We start from the raw sequence: 17,024 nt of genomic DNA, 5'->3' as shown, positions 1-17,024 counted from the left end.
AGACCTAAAATTGTGCTGAAAAGGCGCCTCTTGCGAACTTATCCGTCTGAAAAGTAAGCAATACCTAAGGCACCTCTGAACCTACCTTAAGTGGGCCTTTTTCCCGACCAACATTGCAAATTGTGACGATAGCTCATCTGAAGTGTCATATTTCACGCATCGTTTGCGAGAAATCGATAAATCTATAAAAATGAAACGCTTTCTGCAAGCAAAAAATTCACGCATCTTCACGAAGTGAATCGTGACGAGTGAGTGAAGCACTGGGATTCGTTCTTACCGTAAATCACCCGTGGCATTGCCCACTCGCGCATGTAAATTAGTGGCAACGCGTGTGTACGGTATACATACAATTTCAATGCGATTAAATCTGATACACTTCAATCTAATCCAATCCAATCCATTTCAATTCAATCCGATCCACATCCTAATCCAATCCAATCCATTGCAATCTAATCCAGTCCATTGGAATCCAATCCGTTGCAATCCAATTTAATCCAATCCAATGCTCCTCGCGCATGCGCAACACTGTGTACACGGACGTCAAACCCCGGACAGAGCGAGGTCCTAAGGTGCTTCGCCCCTAAAACGATCCCCACACACGCCTTCCGCCCTGACGCGGAAGTGCACACACCCGCACACCGGCCCGGCGGCCTGGCGCGTGCGCGATGCGGCCAGCGCCGGCACTATGGCGCTGCCTCCACGCGTAGACTGACGCCAGCAGGGGCAGCTACAATTTGTCGCCGCCTGCCTGAATGGAACCAATCGGGCAAACCAAGTTACGCATGCGATAAAGGGGGGATGATACTGTGGTGAAAATTCACGCAATAGATAGTCATGCGCGGTAGCAGTGCAAGCGGCGATCAATATTCGGACGCAGTGTTAAGCCTCACGTTCTCTACGGGTGCCATGGGAATGTCCTTCCGTGGTCCTTCCCTGGTATGCCTGGCTGCAGAAAAAAAAAAAACAGAAACTATGTGACACATAGTATTTGAATGTGAGCGTATCCATCCAAATCTACGCGAGGGGAATGTTCGACTTCCAGAGGCCCTACGATGTAAGGATAGCACAGAGGGATTTAACTTCAAGCCTGTCGAGGCGACGAAAAGAAGATTAGAATGCTGGTGGACCGAAAGAAGAGAGTGGAATATTGCCTAGGACAGCTAACACTTGCAACGGAAAAACTAAGTATTTCGTGCCTGCTTTAAGAGCGGCGCTAATATTAAACGAAGAGTATAAAACAAAAATATGTTTTTTGGTAAGATGACTCTTCATTGCCCGCTACAACGTGGACACCACTACAAATCATCATCATCATCCTCAGCAGTAGCATGGTCGTCGTCGTCGTCGTCATCATCCCTATTGGCGAAAGGTTCAAGGCCCGCTTACACGCTGCGCGCGCATTGGCGCCTCGCGCGCTTGCCTGGTTCGCAGGAGCCTAGCGTGCTCCGAAAAGGGCGCCTTCGATAAAGGCGCCTCTAGGAAGGTTTCCGAAAGTCGCGGCGGCTTTTTGTCATTCTGGTCCTTTTGGGACACTTACGAAAGGCTTGCTTAAGGCGTAAGATAAGCTAGCTTTCTGATTACGGGGATAACAGAATCTCGCCAAGCTGCTGAGGATCGAATGAACAGAATGACCGGAGAATGGAGGAATCTTTTTTTCAGTTGTTAAAGCGGTGCACACGGAACGCGACTCTGGAAGAACAACGATGTCCGCGAATGTACAAGGTGGTACCACAATAATTGGAACACTTTAAAACGTTTTCCTGAGCGAACCGCCGCTCTGTTCGGGCTCAAACGTCACGCGAAAATCACATTCTGTGAACTATTTTGTTTGAGGACGAAGACGAATTTTCTCGTACGAAGGAATAAGCTTGCGCAAAAGACGAGGACAAAGAGAAGGGAGGACAAGATGAGCGCAGCTTCCAACTTTATTTTGCATGAAAGAGCAACACACGTATATAACTCCCGCCGGTGTTACCCTCTTTCCTATCACCAGTTGCACCTCCCAATAAGGCGTAACAAGAATCACAAGTCAAATACAACAAACAAAACAAAACAATTCAATAAAACGGCGTAACCAAACAGTATGCACCAGATAAGATACTACTTATAGACTGTGTACGTCTTCCACAATAAATACGTGTCGCACCTGAAATCAAAGATGGAGCAATAAAATCAGAGCCAAAAGGGCATAAAACCACTCCGAATAAAATGATAACATGACAACATGGCTGGAAGAATTGAATTGAAGAACAACACAGCTCGCTCGGATGAACTCGCGTATGAAATGGAAGGTCGAAACAAATTGGCGTGTCGCCCAGAAGGGAGACGCATGTGCGGGATAGCTCACGCGTCTTCAGATTGGCCCGCACAACTTGTTTTGGTTAAAAAGAAACAGTGCTTTGTTTTCGAGTCCCCTAAAGCGGCCCTTTCGTTTGCAAATACGATATCAGGCGTTGTGCCATGTTTCCGCGTGTTAGCCGATCCATGTGCGTACACTTGTCGAAATACGTTGTTGACTGCAGAGCTACTTACTGAGCACCATGTGTGTTACATTTGATTTGAATGAAGTACTTGGCATATGCTACAGTATGAAATTCACACTTGTTTCTGTGTATGGGTAGTGGTGACGTTAAAGGGACCCTGCAACACTCTTCGAGCAGTACAAGGAAACCTGCGCGACGTTTAGCTTACATTGCCAGGAAAGCTGTTCAAAATATTACACGTCCACGTGAAGCCATGCGCGCGCGAATCGCTGTGAAAGACGCGGAAAAACCAACCGCGCTCTCTTCAATTCTCCTCATTATGCACCCCTGGCATGGCCTAAATGACGTCATTGAGGCCAGGGCTGTCCGATAGGCTGACACTGGTCAACTTCGCGGTTTATTTCACGCATTTCCTGACGATCCACCGTCATCGGCGCTGTGTACCAACCTCTTCTATGCCTGAATTTTTACGCACACTTTTACCGTTTCTTTTGTACTTTGAGTGCACGCGGAGTTCGAGCGATGAGCTCAATACTTCCCTTTAAACCATACCACTCGAAAACAAGCGTTTATTGCTTCACAAATGCTCTACCAGCCCGAAGGCGCGCTTGCGAAAAGGCAGCCATGGCTGCATTTTGTGGCACCAGATTGGAAATATACCCCTCCACGTTGCGGAGAAAAGGAGAAAACTCCCCGGCCTGTGATATAATCAAGCCCGCGGAAGAGAACGCCGCAAGCCGCGCCCCTCTCCGGGAGGGCACGCAGCTTTCGTCGCGTTGTCCTCGGTTGAGTTGAGAGAGAACAATTATGCGCGATTTCTCATAGCGCGTAGTTTCGGTGATAGTGAACTGAGTTTCATAATTCTTGCGGGAAAAGATTGCTGGAACAATAATAGACTTTACTCCAAAATACATTCCGAGCAGTCTATGATAAGTGCTGCAGGACCCCTTTAATGAATGGAACGCGCCATCGAACACGACGTCTCGAGAGCTGAAAATTTTATATTGGTTTTGAAATCATGATTTCGATCACAACAATCGAAATATTACAACGGTGTCTATCAGTCACAACGTGTCATCATCTTTTCATGTCTCTTTGCTCGCTTCTACCAGAGAACCGCTCGGCCAATATTACCGTCTCCAGCCTTACGGATAGAGGAAAATACATATCTACTTGTCTATGTTGGCCCCAACATAAATAAACGTTACGGGTTTCTTTGTGAAACCCAGCACACCGGTTGTATAAAAACACAGCGCAAAAAAAAAAACTTGTCGCGAGAAGGCCACCAAAGAAATTTCACTTGCATGAGGAGGTCGGAAAGCGGAAAAGGGGACGGCGGAGGGGTGAGTAGGATACCCAATAAGCATATTGGAATTATTTTAGAATATTCAAATTTCCCGATATTCCTCGCTCTACACTAATGGCTCTGGCGTGATAACTCTATTCGATAGTAATCGCATAGCTTTTATTAGCTTCAATTTGCAACAACAGCTTTATTCTAAACAAAAAAAAAATTAGTTGGAATGCGGACCTTTCGTCCGGCGTTTTGCTTATGTTTTGTTGGAGCAGATGTGTATTTTTCTTGCCCGTTCAGTGGATTAGCAACTCTCTTTCATAGCTTGTTTTGGAAGAAACGTACATGATTTGATATCCAATAGCTGAAGAACTATTCTGGAGCATCAACGCCTAAACAGTACACAACATGTGGTGTGTATGAAATACGGCGGTAGCCGCGTAAATTGACTATACCACACAGTGGAACCGTTGGGTAATAAACTACCATGTCATAACTGCGCTTGAGCGTCGTTGTTGTGAACTAATATACTGCTCAGTGCACACTTAAGCGTATTTACAAACTGCTAACCAACCTTATAAAACCACCTGCTCCTATTTCACAGCAGCACGTAATCCGATCACTTACTCGGTTTTTAAAATGCAGTAACCAATGCAGTAACTATGGCTTCGTATCTGCAAAAGAAAAAGAGAAAGAAGAGTCTGCGAGGAAATGCTAAGCCTTCAAAAGAACCTCCACAGTGTGCCGTCCTGCTCGGCTCGGCAGGCAGCCGATATTATTCCGTCAGGGCCGTCTTATTTGGAGGCTTCTACCTGCTACAACATTTCTTTATGCCATCGTTACTAGATTTTGTAGGCATGCGTGCTAATGCAGTTAAGCAGACGCCTTTGCGAAGGCACGTCCGAGGGCGATGAAGGCGGTCGGCGCGGCCAAACCGACCCAGAGTTGTGTTCGCCTGCCGTGGCTGGCGCTGCAGTCGCCCGGCAAGGTGGAGTGTCCGGTGCACATAGCCTCTCGATACAGCGTACAATCGGCTGGAGCTATCCCGGAAAATGTCCTGTATTTATATCCCGGCTTGTTTGCTTTCTAGCTTGTTGGCGCACAACTGGCTGTCACAGTCGCAAGGTACAGTTTCGAGTGGTGTGACCTCAGCCACGAAAGTCAGGTGGCAGCGCGCCCAAAACGGGGCAAAGGAGGCTAGTTGGTACTTGGGATTTGCAGAAAAACGAAGTATTACCGTATACGTAGCAAGATGGGGTTGAAATAACCAAGCCAACTATATCAGGCGTGGCCAACAACGTTTCGCCGGAAATAGATCCGGCATTGCAAAAAACAAAGGGGCGAGGGAGCAAAAACAGGCAACCATATGGCAATCCAACACTACATTGCTATTCTTCCCGATGGGTTCACTTGTAGCAGTATTTTTAAAAAAACTCAGCAACATACAAACACTTCAGATCTCAACAGGACTTCGCGAATTTTCCATTTATAGAAGCCTACGCCCGGCACCTGCCGGGGTGTCATCCACGGTCTGGAAGCCACCATTACCGACTCAAACCTCCATGACTATCTCCTAGGAAACTAGCCGGCTCTCATCCATGCACGATTTATGGGTCAGACCCGATCGGTGCTTCTGACTTTCCAAGGTAACCACGTGCCCTTCTACGTAAAGGTGGGCTGCGTCCTCCTCCGTTGCCGACCATTTCGCCGGTGTGTGCAAGTTTGCCGCGTGTGTGGTGAACTTGGGCATCGCATGGACGTGTGTCCCCAACCTGAGGACTCCAAGTGTTCAGACTGTGGCCAACCCTCGCCAGCCACGGAACATGCGTGCCAACCAACGTGCAAACTCTGCTCACAACCGCACACCACAGCGGGCAAGGACTGCCCATCAAAATCTGCCCTCCTGGTTCTCCGCAACAGGACCCGAGGACGACCACCGAACCCGACACCCGACCCCACAATATACATCGGCAGCCAACTGATGCCCACTGTCAAGACCCTGCGCATTTTGGGGGTTCACTACCACAACGACGGCTCCGGAGCTGCATATCTCCCCAGACTACAAACTACTGTGTCACAACTAACGCACCTGATTCGACGAACCTGTTCGAGAAGACACGGTCTCAAAGAAGCCAACACCTGCCGCATTCTCCAAGCAATGCTAACCAGTCGGGCCACATACGGAGCTTCATACCTCGCCCTCAAACCGCGAGAACAGGCCAAAATTGACATTCTAATTCGGAAATCATACAAGACAGCGCTTGGCTTGCCCGTGTACACCTCGACCGAACGGCTACTGCAACTCGGTCTCCATAACACTCTCACCGAATTGATGGAGGCCCACATAAACAACCAGTTGCAACGACTGCAGCTCACCCCAACGGTCCGACACCTGCTGCATAAGCTCGGTCGACATCTAGAGCAGACTCCCGATACCCCCCAACGAATACCCACTGCTCAACGCGTGAACATACGGATGCTTCCCATCCCACGCCATATGCACCCCACGTACAGCATTGGACGACGACAGCATCGGACCCGCCGCCTCCTGCGAAAGTACGGCAGTGATTCAACTGCCCTTTACACCGACGCCACTCCCTACACCCGACAACGAGCACACGTAGCTGCCGTAGTGCGCTCCGATGCCACCACCATCGTTGCTTCCAGCCTGCAGACAGCATCAATGAGCACGGCAGAAGAAGCCGCTATAGCCCTCGCCATCTCTCACGCTACGACTTCAACTGTCACGGTGCTCACGGACTCTTAAAGGAGCCATGAGGAGAAAATACAAGTTGGTTTTATTCGAAAGATTTCGTGTTTTATAGTGCCCCCAGCGCTTGTCCGGATACAAACGGTGCTTAAATTTATTCACTGAGAAATTAAACAATTTAGGTTAAAATTTTGATTTTCCCGCTCAATCGTGCGTTTTCGTGGTCCCGAGTGACATCACGGGAACCGACCGCTCTGCAGCCTAGAGTACCTTCATTCACGCATCCGCCGTACAGGGTAGAGACACGTAACGCTGGCGCCGCCATGTTCGGTTGCTCGCTCGCCGCCGAAGCAAGTCATTGTGTCAAAACCGCGCTAAAATTATCGCCGCAACGCGGTTTACTGAAGAAGTTTGAATCATATTGTGTTTCGCGTTGCTAGGTCTCGTGGGAAACGAAAAGAATAACGCGTTGAGCCCGTTGGCCCAATTGCGGCGGCACGGGACCGTTCAAAGGTTGTCTCCACCCTGTACAGCGGTGTTGGTTTGTTCCCGCGTTTCTTTACGTTCTGTAACCTAGATGGCGCCACCATACCGTGGCAAGCGTTTGGTTTGTTTTTGCCCGCATTTAAACCTGGCTTGTTTTTGTTCTGGGAGAAAATAGTCGTTCCCTGAAACAGTGCTCGCTCGACAAATGGGGTCACGTAAGACACCGTTGCTTGCGTCAATCGGCCAGTGTCGTCTGAGACAACCCCAATCCCCGTATGCTGTGCAGCTAAACCAAAGCATGCAGTGCGCAGTGCGCAGTACGAACAGCAGAACGCATCAGTACTTCTATGTTTACATGTGCTTTCGTAACTTCCACTGTTTGTCCAATCATTCTTATTGCTTTGTAAAGAATGTGCCCTAAATTTAAGCGCAAATCGCTCGTTCGTCTAGTTTGTAAGCTCTACCTAATTTGCGTCTGCTTCTGCCAGCCTCCGCCAATCGCAGAGCTTAGCCCATGTGACATCACAGGTTCTGTTGCGGGAAATGAGCTGGTGGGTCGCATGACCATTCCCGTTTTTCCTAATTATGTAGCTTATTTGAGCGAAGTTTACGTTAAAAGTGGTGTCAGTATGATTCTAACGACACAATCTTTTGAATGAACCAAACTTGTGTTTTCTCTTCACGGCTCCTTTAAGCCGCCTGCCGCCGCTACGCTCAAGGCAGAGTTTCCACCCTGGCACTCCACATCTTGTCCCAACGCCGCACTCTACCGTTAACCCCCATCCTGTGGACACCAAGCCACACATCCCTCCCTGGGAACGAAGTGGCTCACGCCACGGCCCGCGCTCTTCTCACACGGGCCCTCCCGGACGAGGCCTGCCGCCCCAACCTAGACCATGGTCCCCCTGCTCTGACCCCTCTCGAACAAACCTACACCGACATCCTGTACCACTACAGGGCCTCCCGACGCACGTATCCCCGTCCTCACCCTCCGCTCTCCGTTCCCGACGCCCGCATCTGGCGAAGACTTCAAACTCACACATACGACAACCACGTCGCCCTCCACCGCGTCTCCCCCACCTGCTATGCACCCAACTGCTCACGCTGCGACACTCCCAACACGACCCTGCACCTTGTCTGGATGTGCCCACTGAACACCCAACCACCCGATCCCCCTTCTGTAGAGCGATGGGTGAGCGCGTTGCGCAGTTGCCAGCTCGAGGACCAGGAAGCCCTGCTCTTTCGGGCGAAGGCGGCGGCGACCCTGCGCGGCCTACCGGAATAGGATGGCCACCCACCGCTCCTCTTTCTCTTCCCCTCCCCTCTCCCTTTTTCTGAATAAACGTTTTCCAACAACAACAACAACAACAACAACAACGTACACACACACGAAAAATAGGTTAAATCGTATACTTGTGTAAAAAAATGTCGGTTGAAAATACAGTTCCTCGGTACTTGGCGGGTGACACACCCTTTCTTATGTCGCACCAACTGTAGTAAACAAACTTAGTGGAACGTTATTTGTGATCAAGTACGCCTTGGCTTACAAGAACGTAGATTAAATGAAACCATGCTGCCATTCCCTGCCAAAAGTGAACAGGCCACCGAAATATTTTGCAGACCCAGTGGTGCAATTTGAAACAGGATAGAAGTAGTTGAATTGAGCAGTAGGTTGGCATTTCTGAATATTCGGCAACATACTATTTGGCGCTTACACTAAAGAACATGGCTGTTGTTTACAGCTCCCTCGTTCTGGCATAGTTGACTGAGTGGTTGAGTGAATTTGCATCCACGGTTTGCGCCTAAACCATTATATATAAGTACATGAGGGACTGAGGGCATGGACTAGGTGCATGAAGTGAAGTGATACACCATCAGTGGCATAACCTAGAGAATAATATTCTGGTGTGGGTACAGGAGCTTTTAATTACGGCTTACGAGTAAACGTTTCCTATATTGCGTGCCGTAGTTAATAGCCAGGCTGGTTCATTAGACATTTCGTACAATTCTTACCGGAAGGAGAGCTGCTTTTACACGCAGTTACACGCCGCTAGCCTTAGCCTGGCCTTGCACGGTTGCGATATGTGTCCCCACAGGAACACACTACTCTTTACCGGCACTCTAGCAAAGCACCTAGAATCAATAGCGTTTTGAAGCAAATATATGAACAAATTGATACCAAATAGCGGATATCGAAAGCAATGGTTTATCCTAGTCAGCTTTAATAGACTCGGAAAGACTGTTGGTGCGCGCGTACATCAAGCGAATACTTTCCTTACTAGCGCACGTCGAGGTGCAGGCTTTTAACCATTACAAATTTGACCCTTCCCAAGGTTGAGTTGGGCGTTGGAAATGATTCTGCGTCTCAGAAAAAAAAACTACACAACAACACAGGCGCAAAAATAAAGGCATTTATGTACATTATGTCACAAACGGTGCAACTTCGCTACGACACTTGCTACAAGAAAATCATGCGGCACTCGAGAATGCGCATACCTTAAGGCGCCAATTTTAGGCGCGTCGTTTCGTCTTGTTTCGCATAATGAGACAGAAAAAATAACCGGACTCGATTTAGCGGTGCGCCACAACAGTTACCGCGCAGGAAAAATGGTGCATTTTGTCTCCGGGTTCATGGGGGACTTGTCGGGGCAGTTGAAGGCGCTCGCAAAGGGCGGGAAGTTGCGCACGGCGTCGTTGCACGCGTTGGGTATCCGCGTCTCCAAACCGACAGCGCAGAGAGTGTGGCACACGGTGAGGAAGAAGAGTTGATCCGCGGTGACATTCTCAGCGCCGTGAATCCTCGCGTCTAGGGTGCCGTTCATGTGCTGCAAGCGGAAGGCAGGGCATTCTTAAAGGGGGGCTCCCCACGAAACTCAAAACCTAAAAATGATAATTCGCTTCAGCAGTTCACGAAGGTGCCCGCAGGTAATGTTTAGAGCCAGACGCGCCAGGAAACACCCCAAAAAACCAATTTTAATTGGATCCGCAGCGAGCTACCTCATATTGAGAGCGCCACAAAAATCGCCTTCAGTGTGATAAAGACCCTCCATACCCTGGGAACCAGTCGCTTATGGGTGACGCTGGATAGCCCTTTCCGGGACGAGAAACGCTCTCCTGAGGTGGTGTTGCAGGTGCTTTCGTTTCGCCCAGCCGGGTCTCTCAATGGCATCGTAAACTTCGGTAAAATTGTAAAAAAATTAACGCTGTGAGGAGAAACATCGTGAACATAAACGATCTTAAATGTGTCTCAATTAAAAACTAAACTTTATAAATAACGTTTAATTACACTAACTGTCTCAAGTACTTTTTTTTAAATTTCCCGCGTACCGGTCGCCCCCCGGAAGCACGAGCAGGCGAATGCAGACCCCGTGAGACCTCCGCAGAAGACGCGCAAAACGCCTGTGACGGTGAGGGCTATTGATTGATGTCACAACTTGCAGTTTTGCGGCCAGAACAGTAGGACGTAATACCTTCCAACATCTCCCTAAAACGTAATCTGTGTGGCCGGTGAGGGAAACCGAAATTGGTTGAAAGTACTAGTCCTCTATTTGTCTGCGGACTGCTTCCCGGTTTTTGCTCGTTTTTTGTTATTAGTACATAGCCAAGAGGTATTGTTTACAGCAGAAAAACGAAAAGGCTAAAATACGGTGTATGTATCTTAATATGGTAGCAGACTGCGGCATTAACGTACAGCGTTGACCAGGCAATATCTACGTGCATTTTGTTGCGGAAACTGACGAAATAAATTGTGTTGTGGCATTTTGTTTCGCGTAGCCTATTCGGTATCCTACAAAAGTCGGCGTTGTCATGACTCGACAGGGCACAGCAGGCCAACATTGTCCCCTTTACAGCAGCACAGAATAATGTACTACGGGAATTTAGAATCATATCTGAATGCAATTTGCGCAAGCTGTCTAAATAACGCTCGGGCGGCCAAAATGAAGGTAAATTATTTCGTTTATTCCGTCCTGTGGGTGCGCGAATTTGCATATAGAGTAAATGTTTACCATTGCCATCTACTCCTGCTGGTACGCCATCCGTTAGGGGTTTAAGTGGGAGCCCAAAAATGCTACTCTGGATTTTTCACTGAGTCAATGCCGCCGATGGCACCGCCTTTTCCGCGACACTGGGTCCTCAACGCTACGAGTTAAAATCGTCCACATCCGTACCTGAGTATAGGCAGAGTAAGCCACTTCCAGTGCTGGCAGGCTGGGGAAGAGGCTTTGGCTGTGCGCCTGCCGAGGGCAAGAGGGTACCTCGACCAGGCTCTTGGTCACGTTACTGTCGCCACTCGCCGCCCTGTTCTCGTACATGGCGAGGAAGAGTCTGTGAGCGTAGCGGAAGCCCAGCCCGCCATACAGCATCGCCGCTGTCCCGTCCGGGTAGTAGAACGGCGACGCCAGCGCCGGGAGCCCCACAGATATGACGTCGAGCGGCCGAGTGTAGTGTGACAGCGTTTCCAGGTCCAAGCGGTACACTTCCGCGGCGAGCACGTGATCGCCACTGCGTCATTAGTTGTGAACACCACGCTCGATGACAGCTTGATCGTACGGACAATACTCATGAATATTACAGCATTTCTTTCCCGCGGATAATACGAATCTATGAGCGAACACATTGCTACGCATATTTAAGACTTCCTCAGGTGATTGTAATGCCACTGCCAGGGTATGACGTTGCGGGGCATGACGTTACAGAAGCGTTCCAGGTAACCGTTTAGATTTTGTTGTTTACTTTGTAACACCACCATTATTTCCATGGAAGGGGGGAGGTTCCGTGATGTAGTGGGATGTTCGGGCAACTGACTGTGCCTAATTTACGTCGTCTCGATTAAAAAAAATAGTTACTACTTTCCCAATCCCCCTTCGAATGTCGCACGAACCCCCCTTTTTTAGTGGCACAGCCTCGAACCATTTTTTACATTTATTGTAACCTAAGGGCATACAGCATTGCAGACGGGAGGGGCTTACACAGAAGAGCAAAAGAGAAGCCAAAAGCGCGCGAAAAGAGTTCAACGATTGTACATATGCCCCCAAACGTGAACGGAGCGGGGCTTGGTGAAATTGATACGATTTCTATTTTATGCGGCTTCCAGCATAATTACGATATTTTCGGTTCAATTTTATTCTAAACTGACTTTCTTGTAAAGTGACTAAGATGTTGCTGGCTAAGCACATGTCCGAGAAATGCCTTCAGAAGTTCGAACCCGTGCTCAGTTTGGGGCATCTGTACAAAAAAAAAAAATACAATAATGTTTGAAAGAAAAAAAAATGGTACAGTAAGCGCAGTAATCGCAGCCATAAACGCAATCAGACTCAAACGCAATCAAACGCAACAGTAAAGGTACTTTATTCCCCGTAAAAGAACAACCTATCTCTACGCAGAAATAACGGAGTGAAGCAAGCATAGAGCACACTAAAAAAGAAACATAAAACACAAGAAAAAACAAGCTGCTTACTACAAAGTGTTAGACAAAACAAAACAAAATAAGAACTTATAACAAATTTGAATTTGACAATACTTCCCGGGAACGGTCAGGGTTAGTAATGCAAGCTAATGAAGCAGCCAGGTGGTTCCACTCACAGCAAGTTTTCGGCCAAAAAGAAAGATCATGTGAGTGTTTTTGTGCGGGATGTGAACTTTGTGACGATGGTCAATGCATTCAGATATGAAACATGCGGGTTGTATCCAGCGTGATTTGAATACATGGTTATTATGATACACTTTCTGAAATAGGCACAGACGGGACAGCTTCCTACGTGTAGCGAGGGGAACTAGGTTCAGACTGAATTTTGTATAATTTACACTGGCCGTTCGATGATAGTTAGACAGTATAAATATCACAGCAGGGTTTGGTACAGCGGCAAGTTGGTTACAGTCGTATAGCCAGCACCCCAAGTGGACGAAGCATACTCTAGTGTGGGGCGCACGTACCTAACGTAACTGCTTTTTGAGAGAAGAAGGTGCTAAGTAAAATTTTCGCTTCAAGTATTCAAACACGCGGTTAGCTTAAGATGTTATATCAATATGTCGAGACCAGGACAGATTGTTAGTTATGTGCACACAGGGGTATTTATACTCGACGACGGACTTTAACTGTTATAATCAGTTATGTAATATCGAGGTTCTAATAAGATTTACGCGAAGCTAATATAGGCAGTGTCCATTTACTTTATGCCGACATTTATTCTGTTTAGGCCGCCACAAATCCGTCCGGCGTACCCGAAAACCTCGAAGCGTCAACGAAAGTAGTGGTAAGGGAGGTCGGGAACTTAACGCCGTGCAACCGCAAACACAACCAATGGGCTACCTCAAATGCCCGAGGGGTACGGGGTTATCAGTGGCGCGGAACAATAACATGTGCAGCCAATTAAAAAAAAAAACGCTTCCCGGGGTCGGAATCGAACCTCGGTCCCTCGCGTAAGAGCACCGGAATCAATCCGATTAAGCTATCATCGCTTTTTTCCCCTTTATTGCCTTGTTCTTTATATTCTTACAAGTCAGCGATGTAATAAAAAAGTGCTAACCACGTTTCGTTGGCAGAAGCTACTACAAACGTCAGTGGTTGATTGTAGGGTTTAACGCGCCGACGCAACGCAGGCGATGAGGTGCGCCGTAGTGGATGGCTCCAGCATAATTTCAACCACCTGGAGATCTTTAACGGCCACCGAAACCTCGTACACACGGGCGTGTTTGCTTTTCGCTTCCATCAGAAAAGCGGCCGCCGCGGCCGGGAATCGAACCCGCATCCTTGGGCTCAGCAGCACAACGCCCTTAGCCACTGAGCTACCGCGGTGGGTTACTACAAACGTCAAATGACGTCAATTTCTGAAGTACTGACAAGATTTCAGCATCAGTATTTTTCATTTTGTACACTTCAGACTAATAATTCAATTTTCCCCTGAAATATGCGCCCTCGGTTTGCGCATTGACATTCTCACGGTGCACCGCCATTCGGGAACGCCAGATGCTAACAATCGTCAGAGCTTAATCATATCATGCATGCGGTACTCCGCCTTCGTTATTTACACTGAGGAACACCATTGCATGGGGCGTGACTGGATACTCTATCTCTGCTGCACTATCACCGCAACCAGGGCGCACAGCATTTTCTTTGTGTTCGTAGCGCGGGTGTTGGCTTTGGACTTGGCTGCGTGTGCTATTGCGTGCTAACGCGGTCCACTTTGGGATCAATGTGAAAGCATGCGGACTAAATCATCCGGTCGTGCTGGTAATGGAGAAATCTCATCGGCAAGTTGGGAAGTAAATGTGAGGTGATGAGAAATGGGGCGTAAATTGGGCGTCTTGCTAAACAACTTGAAAGTAAACTTAGGTCGACTCAACGAACGATAGAAAGAATAATAATCGGAGTTACACTTAGGCAGGAAACGAGCTTCCTGGATCAGAGAACCAACTAGAGGAGGTATCACAGTTCAAATAAAGAAAACGAAACGGACTCGGCCTGGCCACGTAATTAGGCGAAATGAGAATCGGTAGAGTACCACAGTGACAGAGTTGACACACAGAAGTGCGTCTCGAAACACAAAGACCAATTGCTTTGTAGAAATAGGGAATAAGGAAATTCGGAGGCAAAGAATGGACGTGAGTGGATGATGATGATGATGATGATGATGATGATGATGATGATGATGATGATTGAACAGCCGGGTATCTGACGAAGGGAGAGGGGCCGCCAGCTCTGCTGTTTCTCCAGAGTTGCACAGCTTGTGCAAGCTGCGGCAATACTTTTCCTGTCCGAGAACGAAAACTTCCTATGCCTTACGTTTGTTTGAAGCGCGAGGCGTTTTATAGCATAAGGCGCCGGAAAACGATGGTCCCGAAGTGTGTACCATTTGCACACGTTTCACAGGGACGCCATTCAAAGAATCATTTGAACCTAAAGCTCGTGCGTCTCACATGGAAATGCATCCTGAATAGGTTTGTTAATAGTGGACAGCTTTCCTCGTTATTGCTTACTCCCCCCCCGCGCCCACTGGGAGTAGGTTCATGTTGTGTAATGGCCTGAGGTACCTAAGACCGATTGGGTACATTCTTTATGTCGGTGAAGCGCTGCTAACACAAGTCTAGCGCTACGATAGCATAATAATAATAATCATCATCATCGCCATCGTCATCGCCAGCCTATCTACACCCACTGCAGGGCAAAGGCCTCACCCATTAATCTCCAATTATTCCGGTCCTGTGCTAACTACGACCAATTTATCCCAGCAAACTTATTGATCTCGTCTGCCCATCTAAGTTTCTTCCGCCCCCTGCTACGCTTGCCTTCTCTAGGGATCCACTCTGTTACCCTTAATGACGAACGGTTATCTTGCCTTCGCATTAAATGCCCTGACCACGTCCATTTCTTCTTAATTTTAAGTGCGAATGCACTTTATAAGCGACCCCAAACCATCCACCGCCGGCGGCGGCGGCGTCCGCAGTGCTCCTCTATATTTAAAAAAGAAACAGCATCCGGCGCCAGGTTTCGATCCGAGGACTTTGCGGGCCGCAGCCTGACGCTCTACCGAATAAGCCACGGACGCGACACTGATATAGTCAGTAACGCGCCTTATATCTTTAACGCATTCAAACTACGTCGTCAGCGGCGTGCGTTGGCGACTCAGCGGCGTTATAGCGGCTTGATAACTGCGTGTTGTACACGTGATACTACAAACCCGATGGAAGAGATGGAAGAGAAGGCGGCGAGGCGGTGGGCTGCGGGGGCCGAGCGCAAGCGCCGCAAGCGGGCCGACAACCGTGCATTCGCACTTTCACATTCTCCCCCTCGGGGAAATGCGGGGGAATTTTTTACTAATCTGTCCTTAACACGCATTTGTTCCCTGACCCACTACGCTCTCTTCCTGTCCCTTAACATTACACCTATCATCTTCCATTCCATTGCTCGCTGAGTCGTCCTCAATTTAGGTTGAACCCTCTTAGTGACCCTCCAATTTTTGTCCCCGTATGTGAGTACCGGTAAGATGCAGCTGTCATAGACTTTCTTCTTGAGAGACAATGGTAGGCTGCCATTCATTGTCTGAGAAGGCCTGCCGAATGCAGGCCTTCTCATTCTTACCCCATTCTTATCCTTCTAAGTATCTCTGCCTCATGGTTGGGATCAGGGGTCACAACGTGGCCTAAGTAGATATATTCGCTTACCACTTCCACTGCCTCGCCACCTGTCTCAAACCGCTGTGCGGTCCCAAAGTTATTGATCATTCCTTTAGTTTTCTGCATATTAATTTTCAGGCCCACGGTTCTACTCTGCTTGTCTAGTGCGGCAAGCATGCTTTGTAATTCGTCCCCCGAGTTACTTAGCAAGGCAACGTCATCAGCAAATCTGAGGTTACTGAGGTATTCTCCATTAACCCTTACTCCCACCTGTTCCCAATCCAATGTTCTGAATACTTCTTGTAAACCTGCTGTCAATAACATTGGAAAGATTGTCTCCTTGCCTGACGCCCTTCCTTATAGGTGTTTTACTGCTCTCCTTATGGAGGATGATGGTAGCTGTGGAACGATTGTAAATATCCTCTAGTATTCATTCATAATGCTCGTCTACACCCTGGTTTAATGCCTGAACGACTGCTGAGGTTTGGACCGAGTCAAATGTTTTCTCATAATCTATGAAGGCTATATATAGGGGTTCAGTATACTCCGCGCACTTCTCTACCACTTGATTGATCGTGTGGATATGGTCCCTTGTTGAATAGGCTTTACGGAACCCTGTTTGTTCTTCAAGTTGACTGAAATCTAAGGGGGCAGAAATTCTGTTAGTGATTACGTTGGTAAGTACCTTGTAGACCGCTGACAGTAAGCTGATCGGCCTGTAATGTTTTAAGTTCTTCATGTCACCTTTCTTATGGATTAGTATTTTGATCGCATTCTTCTAAGATTCCGGTACACTCGCACTCATTAGGCATTGCGTGTACAGGTTTGACAGTTTTACTAGTCACAATTTGCCCGCCATCCTTCAAGAGGTCTGCTGTTATTTCATCTTCCCCAGGTGCTTTGCCCCCTTTCATTTCTTTCAAATTCTTCATTACTT

General features: G+C 48.1%; 1 protein-coding gene across 2 annotated transcripts in view; it reads right to left on the bottom strand.

The window, feature by feature from the left end:
* Nucleotides 1-9,420: 9,420 nt before the first annotated feature.
* Nucleotides 9,421-17,024, bottom strand: part of LOC144178926 (membrane metallo-endopeptidase-like 1) — a 33,168-nt gene continuing 25,564 nt past the window's right edge. For both annotated transcript variants that reach the window (XM_077707074.1, XM_077707073.1), the window contains exons 4-5: nucleotides 11,143-11,476; nucleotides 9,421-9,798 (exon numbers count right to left, since the gene is read on the bottom strand). In XM_077707074.1, the coding sequence (XP_077563200.1) occupies nucleotides 9,565-9,798; nucleotides 11,143-11,476 (568 nt within the window). In that variant the 3' untranslated portion in view covers nucleotides 9,421-9,564. The remainder of the gene's footprint in view (nucleotides 9,799-11,142; nucleotides 11,477-17,024) is intronic.

The sequence above is a fragment of the Haemaphysalis longicornis genome, unplaced genomic scaffold, assembly GCF_048455015.1.
Source record: "Haemaphysalis longicornis isolate Haplotype H1 unplaced genomic scaffold, Haemaphysalis longicornis Haplotype H1 scaffold_4, whole genome shotgun sequence".
In the NCBI taxonomy this organism is placed as follows: Eukaryota; Metazoa; Arthropoda; class Arachnida; order Ixodida; family Ixodidae; genus Haemaphysalis; species Haemaphysalis longicornis.
This window is presented reverse-complemented; position numbering and strand designations above follow the sequence as displayed.